This window comes from Cupressus sempervirens, chromosome 6 (genome assembly GCF_028749045.1).
Source record: "Cupressus sempervirens isolate cs-2001-9-10 chromosome 6, ASM2874904v1, whole genome shotgun sequence".
NCBI lineage: Eukaryota > Viridiplantae > Streptophyta > Pinopsida > Cupressales > Cupressaceae > Cupressus > Cupressus sempervirens.
This window is the reverse complement of record NC_143123.1, coordinates 146,780,227-146,799,354: the sequence shown is the minus strand read 5'-3', so window position 1 is coordinate 146,799,354 and position 19,128 is coordinate 146,780,227. Positions and strand designations below refer to the sequence as shown.

Below are 19,128 nucleotides of genomic sequence, written 5' to 3'. Positions count from 1 at the left end.
CTTTCCTCATTGCTGCTACTGCACTTATGTTTTTTTCTCTTCCTTTTAGCAAGTACGTCAAATCTAATAATGATTAACAGAGTTAGTGTTTTGATGGACCAAACATGGGTTGCATATTTTTATTATGTCTTTAAGACGACTACGGGTCACTTGGACAAAAAAAATTTTAAAAAAATGAATTATGGGTGGCATTTTTCCTTTACCAGATTGGTTGGAGAAAAGGGGATGGCCAGCAATTTCAGGGACAGATAGGGGATGGCAAAACCGTCCTTGGTACTATTGACCATCTCCAAGTTTTCTATCAAAAAATTGGCCATTTTGAGGACGTTTCCGAATTTGCCAAAAATGAGACAAGTCAAGAGATGGCCAAAATCTGTCCCCGTTTCATCCCCGGTATGGGTATGACCGCAAAACCATAGGGACATGTCCCCGTGGTACACTGATATATATATATATATTATTCTTTTAATAAGGAGTCCTTTGAATTCTTTCTTTTAAAATTATAAGTTTCTATGAGAGATGATGAGTACACTTGGCGATTTCCTTCTTTGAATTGGTGAACCAAGAAGCGGATAATCTTTTCTTATAACTATCATCAAGAGTCACGGCTTCAATTGAAGCCTTTTATATTGTTTTACATTTAAAAGCTTGATAGTGTGTCTTGTTGCTATGATCGATACTACTTTCCTTCACTGTTCTTCCTTCTCATTTTTCTTACTCATTTTCATATGGCTAACATTGGAAGCAAACCCGAGGTTGTTGTTTTTGCTATCAAAGGGACCCAGTATTTTGAAATCCTTGTTGACAGTCCAAATTTTAAGAGCCGGATGAAATCTAGATGCAAGTGAGTTAAAGGATTTCCAATGTTATTTGTTCAATGCTTGACTGTGAAGTGAAGTAGGATTATCGAATAGTTCATTCAGTCAAACTTATCAAGTTATCTAACCATGTTGAGTCTGAAACCAAATGAATATGTCATGTTATGTATCTATTTTCGAATCAGCTTGTCTTTTAATTCTGAACTATAATCCTTTGATTTTTCTTTAGAGGGGTCTTTTGAGTCTCAAGGACGGCTTCATGCCAGTATTAAATATTATCTTCTATCAGCTGAGTTTCAGCAAATGAATTGATATCCTCTATGAACAGTCACCCAAGACTCACCCTGGCTGGATGGCCAAGAGAGAGGGTGAAGAGGTTGAAAGGAAGTTCTGCAAAAACAAAGAACTGGAATCAGAATTGATATGATAACCTTATTTCTAAAAAAAATCATTCTATAAGCTCATGCATGTTCAATCTACTTACCTTGTTGTCAAGTCGAGTGGTGGTGATTGGGTATTAGAAACCCATCTAAAACTTGGCCAAGGTCATTAAAGGCATGCTTGCTTTCTATAGATCACAAGATTTCGGTGGCACCAGTTGATTAGACATGCCCGTCTATTACTAAGTGGACATTCTAAACATTGGTATTGCTCAGATGGCTGGACTAATAGTGCTTCAAGCCTAGCCCCGGGGTAGGGAGGGTGTTTCTCATCAAAAGATTGTGTGGGGATAAATATGGTCTGTGGTTGGGAGGTTAAACCTAAGCTAATGCTTCTCCTCTTATCCGAAACTGAGGCTTGCACAACCATTAAAAGACACTCTAGTTAGATTTTGTATGTTCTTCTACCATTCTTTACTATGCATTTACTTTCTCTTGTGATTATTGAATATCATAGAGTTAATGATAATGATTTAAATTATTTCTGTAATTATGATAGAAATCAGTTATTTCAGTTGGTTGTTGTTTTAGTTTGGATGTTAATTCTGTTAATTTCACATGAAATGAAATTAAAGATGTTTACTTCGGTAAATTAGTTGAAGTACTATTTTCATATCTGTTTTAATTCAAAATATAGCTCTATCTTTTTAATAAAGAAAATTCGTTTGTTACAAAAATGACTTTGATTGCATAAATAAATGCACAGTTGAACACCTATAAACCAAACTCTTCCTAAATTTGTAGCAGTAACAATTCTTCACAAACCCTTCTTTCTCAGCTTCCAAAATGCAGGTTGAATTCAGACCTCAAGCACAATTCACCAAAGCCTTTACCAAATCAGATTGCAACCCAAATGGAGGAATCAGTCCTCTCCAAGTTTCCAATGCTGAAACCTTCAAATTCTTCACCATATTAATAAAAATGCAAAATAACAAGAGGTAAATAAATCAAAGCTAGAGGCTTGCTTTTTTAACAATTAAAGCCAAAATCTTCTTCAGCGCACGAACGGCCAATAGCTTCTTCCATACACTTTTCACTTGAATGCAAATTTTTATTTTGGTTGCATATTTGAATTCGTAATAATATAAAATGATATTTATTTAATCTAAAATTTTAATTAATACCTTGGCATAGGCTTTCATTAATTAATTAAATAAATATCCCCTTCCAATGATGACTCAACCCTCAACTTATGTAAATTTATAAACTTAAATTATAACTTTATAATAAACCATTCATTGATTTAAATAAAATAATAATAATTCCCAAAATACTTATCATTTAAATATGTCGTCTAAAACAGGAGTCACACCTATTATCTCACCATGTAACCAAATGCACTTTCCTAAATTAGGAAGGGTCCCTCTCAACCATCACCAAACTTGTTGTCAATAGTAGGTGCATGAAACTATGTCCAAATGAAGTCCAATCTGAATCAAACAAAGATGAACATACTAAATTGTGAAGAAGACAAGACCCTCCCATAACCGAGCCTCTACCTCAAAAGACCCACTATCTAGAATAATTAGCCTACGAGGATCACAATAATCCCTCAAAACTCTAATGCTAGCAAAAAAATGGGGACATTACCGTATTTAATTAAATAATAATCATAATTCACCTGTCTTGAGAAAAGCACGAAAATCAAAATTTTACAGCACATGAATGATTCTGATGAAAAAAAGGATGAATGAACCTAACAGGGTGACTGACTAAAAATAGACGCTTCTTAGAGCCCAAACCAAAAGCTGAAATAAAAACTGAGAGCGTCATTCAACTCTTCTAACTCATCTAAGACCATCAGCACCATCCATTGACTTACTACAAATACTAAGTCCCACCAAATGGATCCATAACCCTTAACAGATACTTATGGTGAAACTATGTTTGCCTGTTTTGGTACTTATTGATTGCAAATAGCAGTGCAAGGTTGGTCTGAAATTATTGTAAGCATTCAACTTCAATTGGAAATGTTCATTTGAATTGTATCATCATTCAGTATTTGATAATATGAAAATCATACATGCATCCTTAGAAGCAGGTACCCTCCTTTGCATAGTTGATTAGGCAAAGCAAGGACTAGGTAAAGTCTCATCTCACCAACAATTTATTTTTTTTCGGTAGATTAATACCTGCATATAGGGCAGCTCTCTTGGAATTAAATCACAAAGTAACAGGAAAAACTGAACCTGGATTATACTAGGTGAGGCCACATAGAGGGGACCTCATCCCTAAAGCAAAACAACCCCGATGACATATCTACAAGCCCGTCAACATAGAAATGAAAAGGGACCGAAAATGGGGGCTACAAACTGTAGAGGGAAGGATCGCTGCAAATGTAAAACACTGCCATTATTTTTGAATGTTCCAAATGCAGATTTGAAGGTTATATAAATATCCATAGAAGAGACATGTCTCTATGGTAATAAATTAATCAATCATCAATTAGGCAATATTAATGTTAATATATATTATATATATAATAAATATATAAGTAGACATAAGAAGGTTTGTCTAATTAATGATTGACCAATAACCATAGTAATTTGTGTGATGTTTTCATCGATTAATTAATTATTTTCCTGAGTGTCGTTGATTGCTCTTGATCCTTGATTATATTATGCTCGTTTGGGTAAATGAGACAAGTGTTATTTTGATCTTCACAATAGATCATCATCCTTGTTTTGGTTTGTCATGGTACCATTGATCATCAAAGTCTTAAATCTTAATTGTAGTGAATTATTCCAAATTTCCCACTAGCTGACACCTTCCACTTTTGTGTTTAAACCATGAGAATATACAAGAAATTGAGTCATCATGTATTTCGATGTATTCATACTCTACACAATGATATTGTGCTGTATTACTGTGCGTGATATGTCTCTCTGTCCAACCCTCTGGCTTACACGTGGGTCTTATGGAAAGATATCATTTCATCTTTGTGATATATTTTCTGCGAACTAAAATTTGATCTTCCGTAGATTGCAGACTATGCATCAGGAGGGTGATCGCTGGCTCTTTTGACCCCTATCTCCTTCACACAGCTGACTCATATTTCCACTGTCTGATATTCGTTTCTTCCCCGTAAAGCTCTGTGTCCAGACTTGCAGAATTACTTTCTCCCGTGTGTAAGCTGGCTTGAATAAATATGGTCACCTACTCAGCCTTTAGTAACCAATATAGTCAACTGTGTATATGGCCACTCTAATTCCCATTGGGTAGCAAATTCGAGACGAGATTATATTATTTGGAAAGAATAATCTCTGTGAAATGCAGTTGTTGATTGAAAATGCTCTGATTCGTAATATGGATCATATCAACAATACATCACTCTTGATGGGGATGCTAGTATTAACAAATAATGGATAGATCGTGGGTATGATATTCCACAACAATGATTATGCTCTTGTATAGGCATTATCTGCCACTGATTGATGTGCTTATCTAATACGTGGCTATCAAACGACTATGATTGATGTATTTGATTCGTTGTCTTTTCTTTGTGTTTCTCTATGGTAGTATTGTAATTGAAACATTATTTATCTACCCTCTGGTTGCAACATTTGCCAGAATTTTGAAGAGAGAGCTCTGCTGACAAAATTTTGTTGATGTGCATCTCAACCAAAATGCGAGTGTTCTTTGAGTACCCCTCGTCAACGCCCAAATATTTCCCTAAACAGTTCCCAATTACCTTTAAACAATAGACAAATCAAAATTGCAATGGTAAGTTCAGAGGTCTTACCCATATTAAAATTATGAAGAAAGACTCAGAATTTGGATCAAAGGATAGATGCCAAGGTTTCAGCATCAAGGAGTGTTCCTCAAAGTCCCATTGGTAATCACAAAGAACTATTTGCCAATCCTGGATATCTTCAAAGGCCACCACAAAAAAACCCCTTGCACAGGGATAAATATGAATGTCATCCTTCAGAACAAGCTTCCAAGTGTTTGAATTCTTTGAAATCCATTGATGAAGACTCGGTCAGAAACCCTTGAATCTACCAATCAAACCTTGTTTAGCTAAGAAAGCTTCATTTTCTACAACCTCAAGCAAAATCTCCTCTCTCAACACCACTTTGAGAGGGGACTGAGTAGATTGCTTTTAAAGGGTGGAGGTCCATTTAGGTCATTTTTGTAACTCTTTTACACCATTGTTCTCTCTACCAAGCTTGTGAAATGCTCAGCCTTGCCCACACCAGCCACACTCTTGGAAAGAGAATGGTCATGGATCTGCTAACCAAATTATGGTGATGTGTATCTCAACCAAAATGCAAGCATATGTTGTGTGAATGTTTGTTGAAGACCCCTCGTCAACACCCAAAAGTTTCCCTAAAGAGTTTCCAATTACCTTAAAACAAGAATTAAACCAAAACTGTAATGGTAAATTCAGAAGTCTCACCCAGATCAAAATTGTGGAGAAAGAATTAGAATTTGTGTCAAAGGATGGATGCCAAGATTTCAGCATCAGGAAGCACTCCTCAAAGTCCTACTAGTAATCGCAAAGAACTATTTGCTAATCCTGGATATCTTCAAAAGCCACCACAAAAAAAAAATCTTGCACAGGGATAAATTTGAATGTCATCCTTGAGGACCGGCTTCCAAGTGTTTGAAATCCATTGATGAAGTTGAAGCAGACTTGGTCAGAAACCCTTGATTCTACCAGTCAAACCTTGTTTATCTAAGAAAGCTTCATTTTCTGCAACCTCAAGCAAAATCTTCTCTCAACACCACTTTGAGAGGGGATTGAGTAGATTGCTTTTAAAGGGCCCCGCCCATACCAACCACACTCTTGGAAATAGGAAAACGGTCATGGGTGTGGCTTTTGCTTACATAAAAAAAAAACAGCTTACCAAGTCTCCTAATCAACATTTCGTGGTTGCAATGGCATTTTCTGCAAAACATCCGCATAGGTTTCGTACTCCCTGCAAAGCAAGATCGGGTATTATAACTCAAGGGTGCATGTTTGCGCCACTAAGGAGGGAGATATCCATCATTTTCGTGATGTTTGCCGTGAAAAACCCTAGATTTGACAATCTTTCGCAATGCAGGCTTTGCGCTTACTCCACCTCACCAACAATATCCTATTTGCAATTTTTTTATTTAGAAATAGTTGAAGAGCTTACATTGCCAAACTATTTGCATGAGAAAGTTGATAGTTTGTCCACTGAATGAACAGTGTAAGTGCCCAAGTGATTACCAACAAATCATATCATACAACTGAGTTAAGTCCATGAGTAGAAGGAACCTTGAGGTTCCCTTAGTTGATCACACAATCATATACATTGTCTAGCATCTAAGCCTCTTATTCAAGAGAGGGTTTGATATTTATAATTTGGTGTTTCGTTCTAGAATACAAAGTGTTTTATCCTGCATTTTGATTTGGTCACAAAATGCACATCAATAGCGCCAACACAAGCTACAAGATCAACTTGTGTAAGAAGGAAGAAGATCACAATAAAATGTTTGTTAGAAAAATAAAAATGTCAACACAAATTTCAAGGCTGATTATTTAAAATTTCATGGACATCTCTCGAATTCTGGTTCTTATTTTTGTATTATAGATAGTTTAACAAAATATACATCATAATGAGTATCTTAGGACTGTATGATACCATGTAGGGTTAGATATTCATGCTACAGGTATATTGGACTGTCAGATTTAAGTTACAAGAATACGAAATTGAGTAAAGCACACCCAAGACTAACAGTTTTTAGGACTGCTGTAGTCATCCATCCCATTCCAGTCCAATGGTGGATTGATCTAAGATGCCTCATTATTTGACCTCACCACCTCCACTACAAAGTCATCACCATGGTTTCCAACTTTAGTGTCTCTGTTGGAACTTGGTCCATTATATCTCATCTGGATTTCAGGCAGCTCTGTAAAAAGGGGATGTTCCCAGTTTTGTTGAATGGCCACATTTAACCATGTTTACTTTTAGAAACCTCCATTGTTAAGGTTACCTGCATAGAACACTGAAGAATATGGGTCTTTTTATAGACTCGGTAAGTTTTTCTTAAACCCCTTAAAACATTTCTCATGTCTCACTTCTCATATATTCCATAATATCTCAGTGGAAAATCACAACCAAAACAAATTGTTTTCTTTATCCAAATTATTCACAGTACCAGCAATAATTTCCTTCCAATCAATGTCCCATATATATTTCCAATTATTTAAACTATCACAAATCATTTTCCAAATTTCCTTTGCATAAATATTTTAAGGAAATTATGTCCGTCTGGTTGAGGCTTCTTGCATATGTTACATATTTCAATATTAGAAGAATTTGTTTTCTATGGTAATCTCTGCAATATGAATAATTTCTTGAAGCGAGCCTTTCGTAGCTCAAGAGTGTTATGCCATAGTACTTTACCTACGCAGAAACACTCCACTGTTAAGGTTATGCCATAATACCTTATCTACATAGAAACACTCCATTGTTAAGGTTACCCTACTTTATCTACACAGAAATGCTCCATTGGTACGGTTGCCATACTTTACCTACACAGAAACCTCCATTGTTTTTTGTTTTTTATACATGGAGGTGTCCCCGCAACCTAAGCCCAGCGATGACCAGCGGCCAATGCGAGCTTAGGGCGAGACTAGTCCCCCATGGGTGAAGAGCAACAGCACACAAGCCACTCTCACCAGTTAAACCCGGAGGCAGAATCGAACCCGAGACCATGGGGTGACTGACAACTTCAAGCCTATCTGTTAAGGTTACCTACACAGAAACACTGAAGAATATGGGTCTTTTCATAGACTCGGTAAGTTTTCTTAAACCCTTTAAAACATCTCTCATGTCTCGCTTTCCATATATTCCACAATATCTTGAAAATCACAACCAAAACAAATCGTATTCTTTATCCAAATTATTCACAGTACCAGCAAGAATTTGCTTCTGATCAATGCCCCCTATATATTTCCAATTATTTAAACCATCACAAACCATTTTCCAAATTTCCTTTGGATAAATGTTCAAGGAAATTATGTCTTTCTGGTTCAGGCTTCTTGCGTATGTTACATATTTCAATATTAGAAGAATTTGTTTTCTATGGTTATCTCTGCAATATGAATAATTTCTTGAAGCAAGCCTTTTTGGGCTCAAGAGTGTTTTGCCATAATGCTTTAAAGATTCTTTGCCAGTGTTTATCCTTACGTTTAAGTTCCAATTTTGTTACCAGTGTTTATCCTTACGTTTAAGTTCCAATTTTATTAACAAATTCAGTAATGGAGTTGCCACTAGGCTAAGATCTATAAACCGTCCTAGTTTTCACATTATAAAGTGGTTTGCCATCAGTCCATTAAAATTCCTTATAGTTATCAACATTTTGTATCTAGATAGTAGGAGTGTAAATTTGACAGACCTTCCTCATGAGAATCAACTTCAAAAATAAAAAGACCGATTTCAACCCAAAAATGAAGAAGAAAGAACAAACTGTCAACTAAATTGAGTAGGTCCTCAGATTTGATGGAGGTAAAGGAATTCGCAGCTCACAGAGGCCCGTGATTTTAGTTGCCTACTATGTGTAAGATCACTAAAGCTTGTGATCTCTTTTACGAACAAGCTATAGCAGAGCACCCACACAATAATGCAAAGGGTTTACCTTTATGTTTAAAGTAGCTTGATATGAAACTTGTCTGTTGTGATTTATGATAGAATAAGAGTCACTTGGTTAATTCTGGTTTTAAATAGTTGTGTTGATTTACTTGCAACCTATTTTCAACAAGTTTTTGGGAGAAGAGAACAAGGAATTGCTTGGGACATGTTTCTGAAATGGATTTTTTGGGATGTCATTTTTAAGAGGACGCCTATTAAAAAGAGAAGTTGTTCATTATATGCAATGTAGAACCTTAATGTAAAATTATAGAGCTAAACTAATACTCAAGTCAACTTTCAAATTAACAAAATTTCCCTACTTTATTGTCAATGTGTAGATATATTAGACCATATTGTGATACTTTGTGAGTGCTCACATGACTTGCGCACACACAGAAGGAAACATCCCAGGCAAGTCACTTGCAGGCAATTTTATGAGAAAATTGCAACGGTATTCTCAGCAAAAACTTGCAAGATTTAGGACTTCAACTCATCTGCCAGGTCATTATGACTCACAGGGAAATGGAAATAACAAGTAATGTGTTTGCAACCATTTGGAGGAACATTTTTTATGTGATGGAGGTAGGGGAAAACCATGCACAAGCATTTCTCACACAGCCATGCCATTTTCATGAAACTAAGAAGAGGAAAACCTTATTTGCATGCACGACCCAAACCAACATTTTTCAAGCAGCCAAACCATTTTCACATGACTCAACCAAGGGAGATTCAAGCCTTTTCAACTTAAACACATATTAACACTTTGAGTTCAAGCCATTGTTGTTGTTTGCTTAAGACATATTTCATCATCTATTTTGTAATCACCAATTTAGTTTTGGTTGCGATTTTTGATGAGTGTCTGTCTACTTTTTTTCTAAACTCATTTCTAAATCTATATTTTCTCTTCTTTAAGTTTATGCTTGTTGTCACATACCTGTGATGAACCATAACATGAGTGAATCGAAATCTTCTTTTTTCTTTTTGCTATTTTGGATACATGGATATACTTGTCCATCCAGAAATTAGAGTGGTTATCTACTCATCTATGATGCTCCATGCTCAAGCATATTTTCCTACTTTCTTATCATAGTGGTGTTTGGAATAGAGTGGTCAAGAATATTTTCCTACATTTCTTATCATAGTGGTGTTTGGAAAAAAGTTCCTAGACTCACCCAAACTCGGACTCAGCTGAGTCTGAGAAAAAACTTGTCGTCTCACCGAACTCACTTGTAAATTGGCTAATGTCGATGATATTTGAAAAAAAAAATATTAAATGATAAAGTTCATGTTTTTTTCTTCTGCTTGTTCTTTTCAACCCTAAGGACTGAATATCATTCTATTGGCAAGAAAAGAAAAGAATGAGTTAAGAAAAAAAAAAGGAGTCCATAGAAGTGCAATGAACAAGGAGGAAGAGTTAAAATCTTCAATAAATCACATTGGGACAGCATAATACTTACATTTGGAGCATCAAAAAGTCCATACCAGCAATTGCAGAGAGGTCTCATCTCATTTCAGGTCTGTTGTAAGAGGTAAGAATGAAATTTTATCAATTTTTTGTTTCTTTTGTATTCTCTAAACAATAATCTTCATTTTTTTTTTAACTTCCCAATTCTTAAAGATGAATCTTTTCCTTTTAAATTTAAATTTCAAGCTTCAAACTTCAATGAAAGAACAATCAGAAAACCCTACATTTTTTAGAAGAAATTTGTAAATATATATCCACAATTTTTTTCCTACAAAAATGTAGGATTTCTTGATTGTTTTTTCTTTGAACTTTGAAGTTTGACTTTGAATTTGAAAGGAAAATAATCAAGACTAAAATATTGAAAAGTTTTAAAAACCCTACATTTTTTTGCACAAACCCTATATTTTTGTATTAGTTTATAAAACACAATGCACAAATGTTAAATTGTTTTTGTTATTTGTCTTATTGCAACAACCTTGACATTTTGAAAACTATATTTTTTCCAGTGTCAACTCCTACTCCACCTAAACCAAAGGCTAAGAAACTAGGTCAAAAGGATGAGGCTTGGATATATGCTGAAGATTTTCCTCGCGGAATAAAATGAGTAAATGTAAATCTTGTAAAGAAACTACTCATAGGGGCATCAATAGATTTAAATACCATACTGTCAGGATATATAACCATGATATTGAATCGTGTCTACTACCACCTCCTGAGGCTATTCGTGTATGCTATGTGGCACTAGAAACAATTGAACAATTAAAGGAAAAATGTAGAAGAGGCAAACAAAGGAGTTGGCAAGTATTGGTTCCCATTTATTTGCATTTGTAGGTTGTGTTAGGGAGGGTTCTTTCATGCCTCCATCCCATCGTAATGTTTCTACTCGTGCTAGTTTTTCTACTTCTAGTGGCACTGTTAGCTTTGGCCCTAGAGTTTGGAAGTCTAGGTTGGACAATTGTTTTTTGCCACCCACTACTAGTTCACAACCCTCACTTGGGAGCATGTCATAGAACAAGGAGCTCCATGATGCTGCCAAAAGAAAAATTGCAAGCTTTGGTACTTTTACAATATTTCATTTGTTGCAGCCAAGTAACTCTTTTTTATTTGTTTCTTTTAAATCTTAAATTTATAATTTGCCTTGTCTAATGTATTCTTATATTTTTATACACATACTTATCTTATTCAATCCATTTGTGACAAGTCTCCTTGCTGGCAAGGTATGATAGATCTCATAACCTTTTGTGGGGCATGGTTTATAGCCCCATCTAACAATGAGATAAGTAGACCACTTTTATTAGAAATAGTTGATGATATAAAAGTTGATTTTGAGGACCTACGAGGGTCCTAGAGCAAAAAGGGTTGCACCATCATGGCAAATGTTTGCATCAATAGGAACACTCCTAAATTTTCTTGTTTTCCATGGAGGTGATCATTCTACTTCCCTCAATGCATTGAATAATTTGAGTTTGATCAGTGATTAATATTTGACTTTTGTAGTTTACGATTTATTGATTTTACTCTGTTTTTAGGATTCACCATGTTCCTTAAGTTCATTGGTGCTTCCTCACATGTCAAAAGTGCCACATCCTAATGTGAGGTGATTGACGAAGTCATTATGGTGGGGGAAGAAAATATAGTTCAAGTTTTCAAACAATGTAAGAAGTTATGTTTCAGCAAGTAAACTGGTATGTTTCTGTAGGTAAACTTCTGATGGAGAGACAACCAAGCATTTTTTGGTCTCCATATGCGACCCATTGTCTTGACCTCATATTGGAGGATATTGGCAAGCTTCAATGGGTCAAGACGTGTTGATAAGGCCAAAAAAAATTGCAAGTTATCCATAATCATGCGTTGCTCCTTAGCAAAGGCAATATACAAGGCAAAAGGAGTTGGCTCATCTCGGAATCACAAGATTCGTCTCAATTTTTTTTGTATTAAAATCCTTGATGCAGTCAAAGACAACTTTGAGGTGCGTGTTCGTTGGTGAGGAATGCACTTTCTCAACCAATGGTATAAACAATGCAGGGATTTATCTAGGAGGTTGCAATTTTATGATCTAGCTTTGTGGACCCTTGCGCATAGATCGTGCAAGTAAATGTTTTATAAGTTCTACGTTATGTTTTAGTATTTACTTTTAATATATATTCATAGTTTCCTTTTGTTTGCAATTTAGTTTATATTCATTCACACTTAACTGTTACTATTTCACAATATTTGCAAGTCACTCAGCCCCTAGTAGTTCTACAAGTAGTTGATGGGGAGAAGCTCGCTGTGATTTACATATATGAGGGCATATATAGGGCCATGGAGGCCATTAGATTTGCACAGAGGAGATGACACCTTTAGCTTCACAAGCCATCCATGGAACCATTTACTACCTAAATCCGGCATACCATTTCTGCTTTGATTTCAAGTAAGATGAGGAGGTTCCTACTAGGCTCTATAAGTGTTTGAGAGGATGTCTACTAGTGATATTGATATCAAAGCTACACTACACAGGATTAGAGGCATTCAATAATGCACAAGGGGAGTTATTTGGTAGTTTGTAGTCCATTGTCCCAATAGTAATCAACTTGCAGAATGTAAAACATTAACAGTAAAACATCTCAAATAACATCCACACAAGTGTAACACTAGGAGTGCAAATCTGCTCGCACAAAATTGTAGACAAGTAAAAATATATGTTGTGCATAATTTGATTTTATAATTTAGTCTTAAAGTTGGAAGTGAGACAAAAAAAAATATTATTAACATTTTCTTACCTTAGATAGATGGTGGAAAATGTTTGGGCCTAAAATACCTAACCTTTAGAGAGTTTTCATTTGCATATCAAGTCATCCATGCAATGCTTCAGGTTGTGTGCAACTGGAGCATGTTTGAGCACATTCACTCAAAAAGGCACAATAGACTATTTGTGGAGAGTTTGAATGATCTAGTACTTGTTCATTACAACCTTTATCTTCAAATGGAAAACTATGGACAATGACTCCAATTAGATCATGCTAGAGGAGGTCGATCCAAAATCCGAGTTCCAAGTCAACCTTGTTGAGTACGCATTGGCTCCAAATCTAGGAATTTTGTTTTGGAATGAGTGAATGCTATTATTCTGATCAAATTCGTATGGGATGAGGTAAAATTCTTTCGACTTTTCCCCAGCTACATAGATGATTATGCACAAGGCTATCAACTATATTAGAGACTATATCCATGCTCATATATTTTTCGTATTGACCTATTTCCATTTATAATGAATCAAGCAAAAATATCTAAGCCAAAAAAATCAAATTTTTGGCATTACAACATCAATTCATTATTTTAAGCTTGTACATGCTTTTTGAATCACCTATTTCTAAAGGTTGCCTGATTGGGGTCATTACAACCATTAAAGGTTGTCCAGTGTTGCACTTCTTGTTGCCAATGATCCTATTTAAGCTAAATAAAAGCAAAACTAGAGCTTCCAAAATTGTTGCTAGGTATTATTGATATTTTTAAGTTGTTTCCTTTTGCTAGGTATTGTTCCTATTTGTCTAAGTGAAAATGGCTCCAATGTTTGCGAGTACGAGTAGAGATGGTGGCAAAAAGAGGAACTGTTTGTGACCTTTTAACACCATCACCTCATTGCAAATGGAGATTGTCTCTTTTTGCTTCAACATTTAACAGGTGTCATTTCTAGAGTAGATTGACAATGTTTTAAAGAACTTAGGAAAGCCTTGCAAGTTTTATAAGTCCAAGCCTTGAACAGTGTAAGCCTTGAGCGAAGTAAGAGTTGATAAGTACAAATATTTTCCATAGCAAGTGAAATTGTGATATTGATATCACAATTCAACTATGTAGTTTTTGAGTCAAACTCATTGACCAATATTTCATGAATAATGAATGGTTCACAAGAACCAATTTCTCATGAGAATTAATGTTACACTTAGTACTCATTGCATCTAGGTGATGCTCACAGAGGTGAAGTGTCGAGACTTCCTAGGAGGTCACCCATCCCAATACTACTCCAGCTCGAGTGTGCTTAACGACGAAGTTTCCTCTATGGTTAAGCCCACTCTGCTTGCAACCCCATTTTCAAAACCTTCAGCAAGTGTTGTGCATTATGAACCATTCATTAGAAAGCCCCTTAAGCTCATCAATTAATAATTATGAGATATTTTGCATAGCAAGTTAAATTGTGATATTGCTATCAAGATTCAATTATGCAGTTTATTGAGTCAAACTCAATGACCCAAGTTTCATGAGTAGTGGTTCAAAAGAACCCAGCTCTCACAAGAGTGAATGGAACATTTCGCTCTCATTGCATGTAGGTGATGTTCACAGAGGTGAAGCATTGGGAATTTTTGGGAGGTCACTCATCCCAATAATACTCCAACTCAAGCACACTTAACTACGAAGTTTCCTCCATGGTTAAGCCCACTTTGTTTGCAACACTTGCTTAAGGTTTTACAAATGGGGTTGCAAGTAGAGTGCGCTTAACCATGGAGAGAATTGTGTGGTTATGTGTGCTCGAGCAAGTTTGCAAATGGGGTTGCAAGTAGAGTGTGCTTAATCATGGACGAAATTGTGTAGTTATGTGTGCTCAAGCTGGTGTAATACTGGGATGGGTGACCTTCCACGAAGTTCTGACACTTCATCTTTGTGAGCATCACCTAGATGCAATTAGTGCCTAGTGTTCCATTCATTTTCATGAGATATGAGCTCTTACGAACCACTACTCACGAAACATGGGTCAATGAGTTTGACTCAAAAATCTGCACAATTAAATCCTGATAGCAATCTCATAGTTTGACTTGTCGAAAACATCTCATACTTATCAGTCGATGAGCTTAAGGGGCTTTAGGAACAAAACTTACTAAAGGTTTGGCAAATGGGGTTGCAAGCAGAGTGGGCTTAACCATGGAGGTAAGAGTTTTCAATGCAAACATTGAATTCCATATCCTTAAGCAGATACATGACAACTTAAGAAGCAGAAATTAAAGGGATGCAACTTCCTAAGCTAACCGTACCATTCACCTTGCACCATACCACTTCCTGCAAATCGTGCCATTTGGATCTGACATCGGAGTCTGTGCAAATATTCATCACAGGTATTTATTAGAAGCGAATTCAAGTTCATTAGAAATTAGGAATTATCTATGGATCAGTTTTCTTATGCCCATTGAGAACTGTCAGTCTGAGGTTGACAGCCTTGCCTGCAGGCCAGGCATAGGGTCTATGCATTTCTGTTATTTCAACTTTCTTCCATTATTTGTTTTCAAATAATCATTGTTGATCAAAAATGAAACATTTGGCACCACTAGTTGGACACGCCTATTCTCGTAACTTCTTGCTTTTATCAATAAAATTCATTAAGTGGTTGAGCACTGATTTACTGAATGCATCCCTTGCTATTGGTGTAGAACCAGAATCAGTATGCAAAGAACATTAACAAATGAAGTAAACATTCACAAACCAAAAACTAAATTCACATATATGCTTAGACAAAGGAAGAAAACAAGAAATGCAAACCTCACAAGAAAAAGCACTCCATGCTTTCTTGATTCTGTAGATGTGTCCTTTTGCTGTGGATGTATGCTCAAGATGCTCAAAAGCTGCTTCAATGGAGATGGGTAATGGTAAATTGGTAGCTTTGTGAGCTCTCAATTTGGCATTATAAGGGTATGGTTGATGGCTTTGGTTCTCAAAATAGCATGGTAACTTTAGCTCAAAGATTGTTGATGAAATGGCTTGGGATGGGATTCAATTTATAGGCTAAGGGGTAGAGGGATGGAGGGCTTAGATGCAAGGATGGATGAAGGCTTAAGGAGGGCTAGGATGCACTCAAAGGAGAGCACATGGATTGTGCTTGTTTAGCACCAATGGGAAGGTGACACTTGTCACAAGGAGGATGAGTGTGAGAGGGTAGGGTAAAGGGTTGGTTAAAGTCATGATGAGTGGGGTTGAGTATGTAAGAGGGATGTAAGAGGAATGAGTGTGGAAGAGGGAAGAGTGTGGAAGATGGATGTAAGAGTCATGAGTGGGCTTGTAAGAGTCTTTTATGTTTTGTAAGAGCACTCATGACTTAGTGGTTGGGTTTTTTGAGGGGAGACTTTGGTTTGGATTAGGAAAGTCTTAAACTTGTTTAAGGAATGTGACAACATTAGGGGGTGGATTAGGCTTGGGTTTAGGATTAGATTAGGGATGTTAGAGATGTGCAAGTGGATGGCATTAATGAGGGTGCGTGAGTTAGTGGATAAGCTTGGTTAGTATGGGTGGATGGGGTGGATTAGGCTAAATGGAGGATTAGAGATAGGTTAGGGGTTTTTGAATTTGAGGATTTCATTTATCAAATAGATTTATTTAATAAATGGGGATTTTTGGAATTAGATAGAAGAATAAGATTTAATTGATAAATAATAGATTATTTGATTTATCAATTAGGACTATAGATGTTTAATTAAATTAATCAACTAGGGGATGACAAAGGATTAATTAAATAGAAATTTAATTAATAATGCCTTTTTAGATAACTAAATAGGATTACTAAAATAGTGTAATCAAATTTAGGTGTCTACAATTGGAATGGCAAATACAGGGTTTAAATTGCTGCCATAAATATATCTGAACTCAGAATTTTAGATTGGTCCTTTATATATTTGCCTTTTGGAATAGAATGCATTGTATCGTGCATATGTTTCATGGTTAAAAACCCAAGCAATCACTTGGCATTGAAACTAAAATATGCTTTTGTTGCAGGCAGTCAAGTTTGATGCTACTGAGGAAACCAAACTGGCATCCTTATTGAATGTTAAGGAAACGCCTGTAGTCATTTTTATAAAAGATGGCAAGCTAGTGCATCGTCAAAAAGGTGTGGAAAGTATTTCCTTTTTCTATACGCTATCTCTACATTTGCTCAATTAAGTAGACGCTGCATATGTTCCGATTTTTTGAGAACAAGCACTGCCATTTTATTTTTACATTTGTTATCATTGTTATTCATATCTAGTTTTAAAAGGGATGGTTGTCTTCATTGTGCTTTATTATTCTTCATGTCATATTCATTTTATCCGACTGATCTTTATTGATTTTAATTTTGCCATTTTCTATTTTTAAGGTATTTTATTATATCTCTAATGCTCCTTTATCATCAAATGCAGGAATTCTTGTAGCAGATGAGTTAGCCAAGATAATGGCCTACTTCTATTATGGAGCTAGCCAACCCGAATGCCTAAAATCTACAAAATTTGTAGAAGAGAAAGTTCCTAGTCTGGCATGATTTCGTAAATGGAGTACTTGGGAATGCTCACCTTTGATTTAAATTTGTACACGATTGTAGAGAGGGAACTTTTTGTGGGATAAAAATAGGATGTTTAGTAGGCTTATCCACAAGTAATGGTAACAAAATCAACTATGGGCAATTGTTTACCATTTTAGCCCGTGCAAGTCTCATTGGCTTCAGTAAATTCATTTCATGGATGAGAAGTCAAATATTTTGTTTTGTATAGTTAGAGATATGCTTCACATCATTGTAGATTATGAGGTCCTGCTTTTTGATTGAATGCCATTATTTAGGACTCGTCATATACTAAAAGAGTTTTCGTTTAATTTTTGGCAATGATCTGTTTCTCTGATGTGTTCACCATGGGTTTTTTTAATTTATCATAAATATTTGCCCCAGTTTTATTGCTATCAGTAGAAAGCATCTCGTGGTGGAAAATAAGAATCATGGCATTCTTTGCTGAAAATCCGGATTTCATGCTTTGAGAACTGAAGCCTTAGTGATTCTCAAATCTACTTTTATTGAAAATTGTTTTGACATTTTTGCTTCTTCAAATTAATTATATTGTCACATGTAATCTCTTGTAAACAGTCTGGACCAGATGATATTATATTTATGGCCTCTTCGTAATTTCTCAACTCTTTGAACATTGGCTATGATCAAAATTATTTAAGTGGAATCAAGCTGCATTTCAGAGTAGAATGAGCCAGCTAATGTTGTGAATGCTATATAAAAATGAGTCGGTAAATGAAATTTACACAAATATTGAAATTTGAAAGATTGTTTGGCATCTACTTAATAATGTGTTGCATCTTGGATTTTTTTAGTAGATGAGAGCTACTCCAACCTATTTCTACTTCTCTTAAGCAAGAGGAAAAATAAAGCAAATAAATAATATAATTTTAAGATTGTCTTGGGAATCTTCAATTCAGTGGGCAACTTAAATAATATTATTATAATAATGAAAGATGATTTTCAACAGTCGTAATGAATAAAAAAAAAATTAGAAAGAGTATAGATTTGTTCCTTTGTAGCATTCCTAGCCACCAGCATTTGAATTTGTTTTATTAATCATTATTCATTTTTAGAATTTTTTTAAGATACACTTTATTTGTTTCATTTATTAATTTAGTGTCAAGTAATAATAACGTCATGGTTGGTAAAAGAGAGGGTACGTGACTTGCAGACTCGAGGAGCACCAAGGACATGATCCATTCCCAACTGTTCATCCCCACAAAAGCCTCCATTTGTAAGCGTTTAATGTCACAACAACGGTTAATGAATAATTATGATATGTGAAAGTTAATTGTACAAGGGAACCTGAGAACATGAGTTTATTAACCCCACATGAATTCATCGAGAGTAGATTAGGCAAAATAAACAATGGCAGCATCGAGTTTCTACATCCAATGATTAAAATCTCACTTATGGATTCCATTCTCTTACCGAAACGTGTGTATAATTTAACATAGTATAAGAACAGAACAATTTACAACCAAAGGATCCCGAAGGATTTTTCATTCAGAAAACCAGTCATTTTTTTTGT

At 35.5% G+C, this 19,128-nt stretch overlaps 1 protein-coding gene across 1 annotated transcript in view; it reads left to right on the top strand.

Annotated features, from left to right (window-relative positions):
- Window positions 1-17,908, top strand: part of LOC149551654 (thioredoxin-like fold domain-containing protein MRL7L, chloroplastic) — a 56,466-nt gene extending 38,558 nt beyond the window's left edge. Inside the window, exons 4-5 of the mRNA XM_089787166.1 lie at window positions 17,060-17,171; window positions 17,461-17,908. Of these exons, the coding sequence (XP_089643292.1) occupies window positions 17,060-17,171; window positions 17,461-17,579 (231 nt within the window). The 3' untranslated portion in view covers window positions 17,580-17,908. The remainder of the gene's footprint in view (window positions 1-17,059; window positions 17,172-17,460) is intronic.
- Window positions 17,909-19,128: the final 1,220 nt, after the last annotated feature.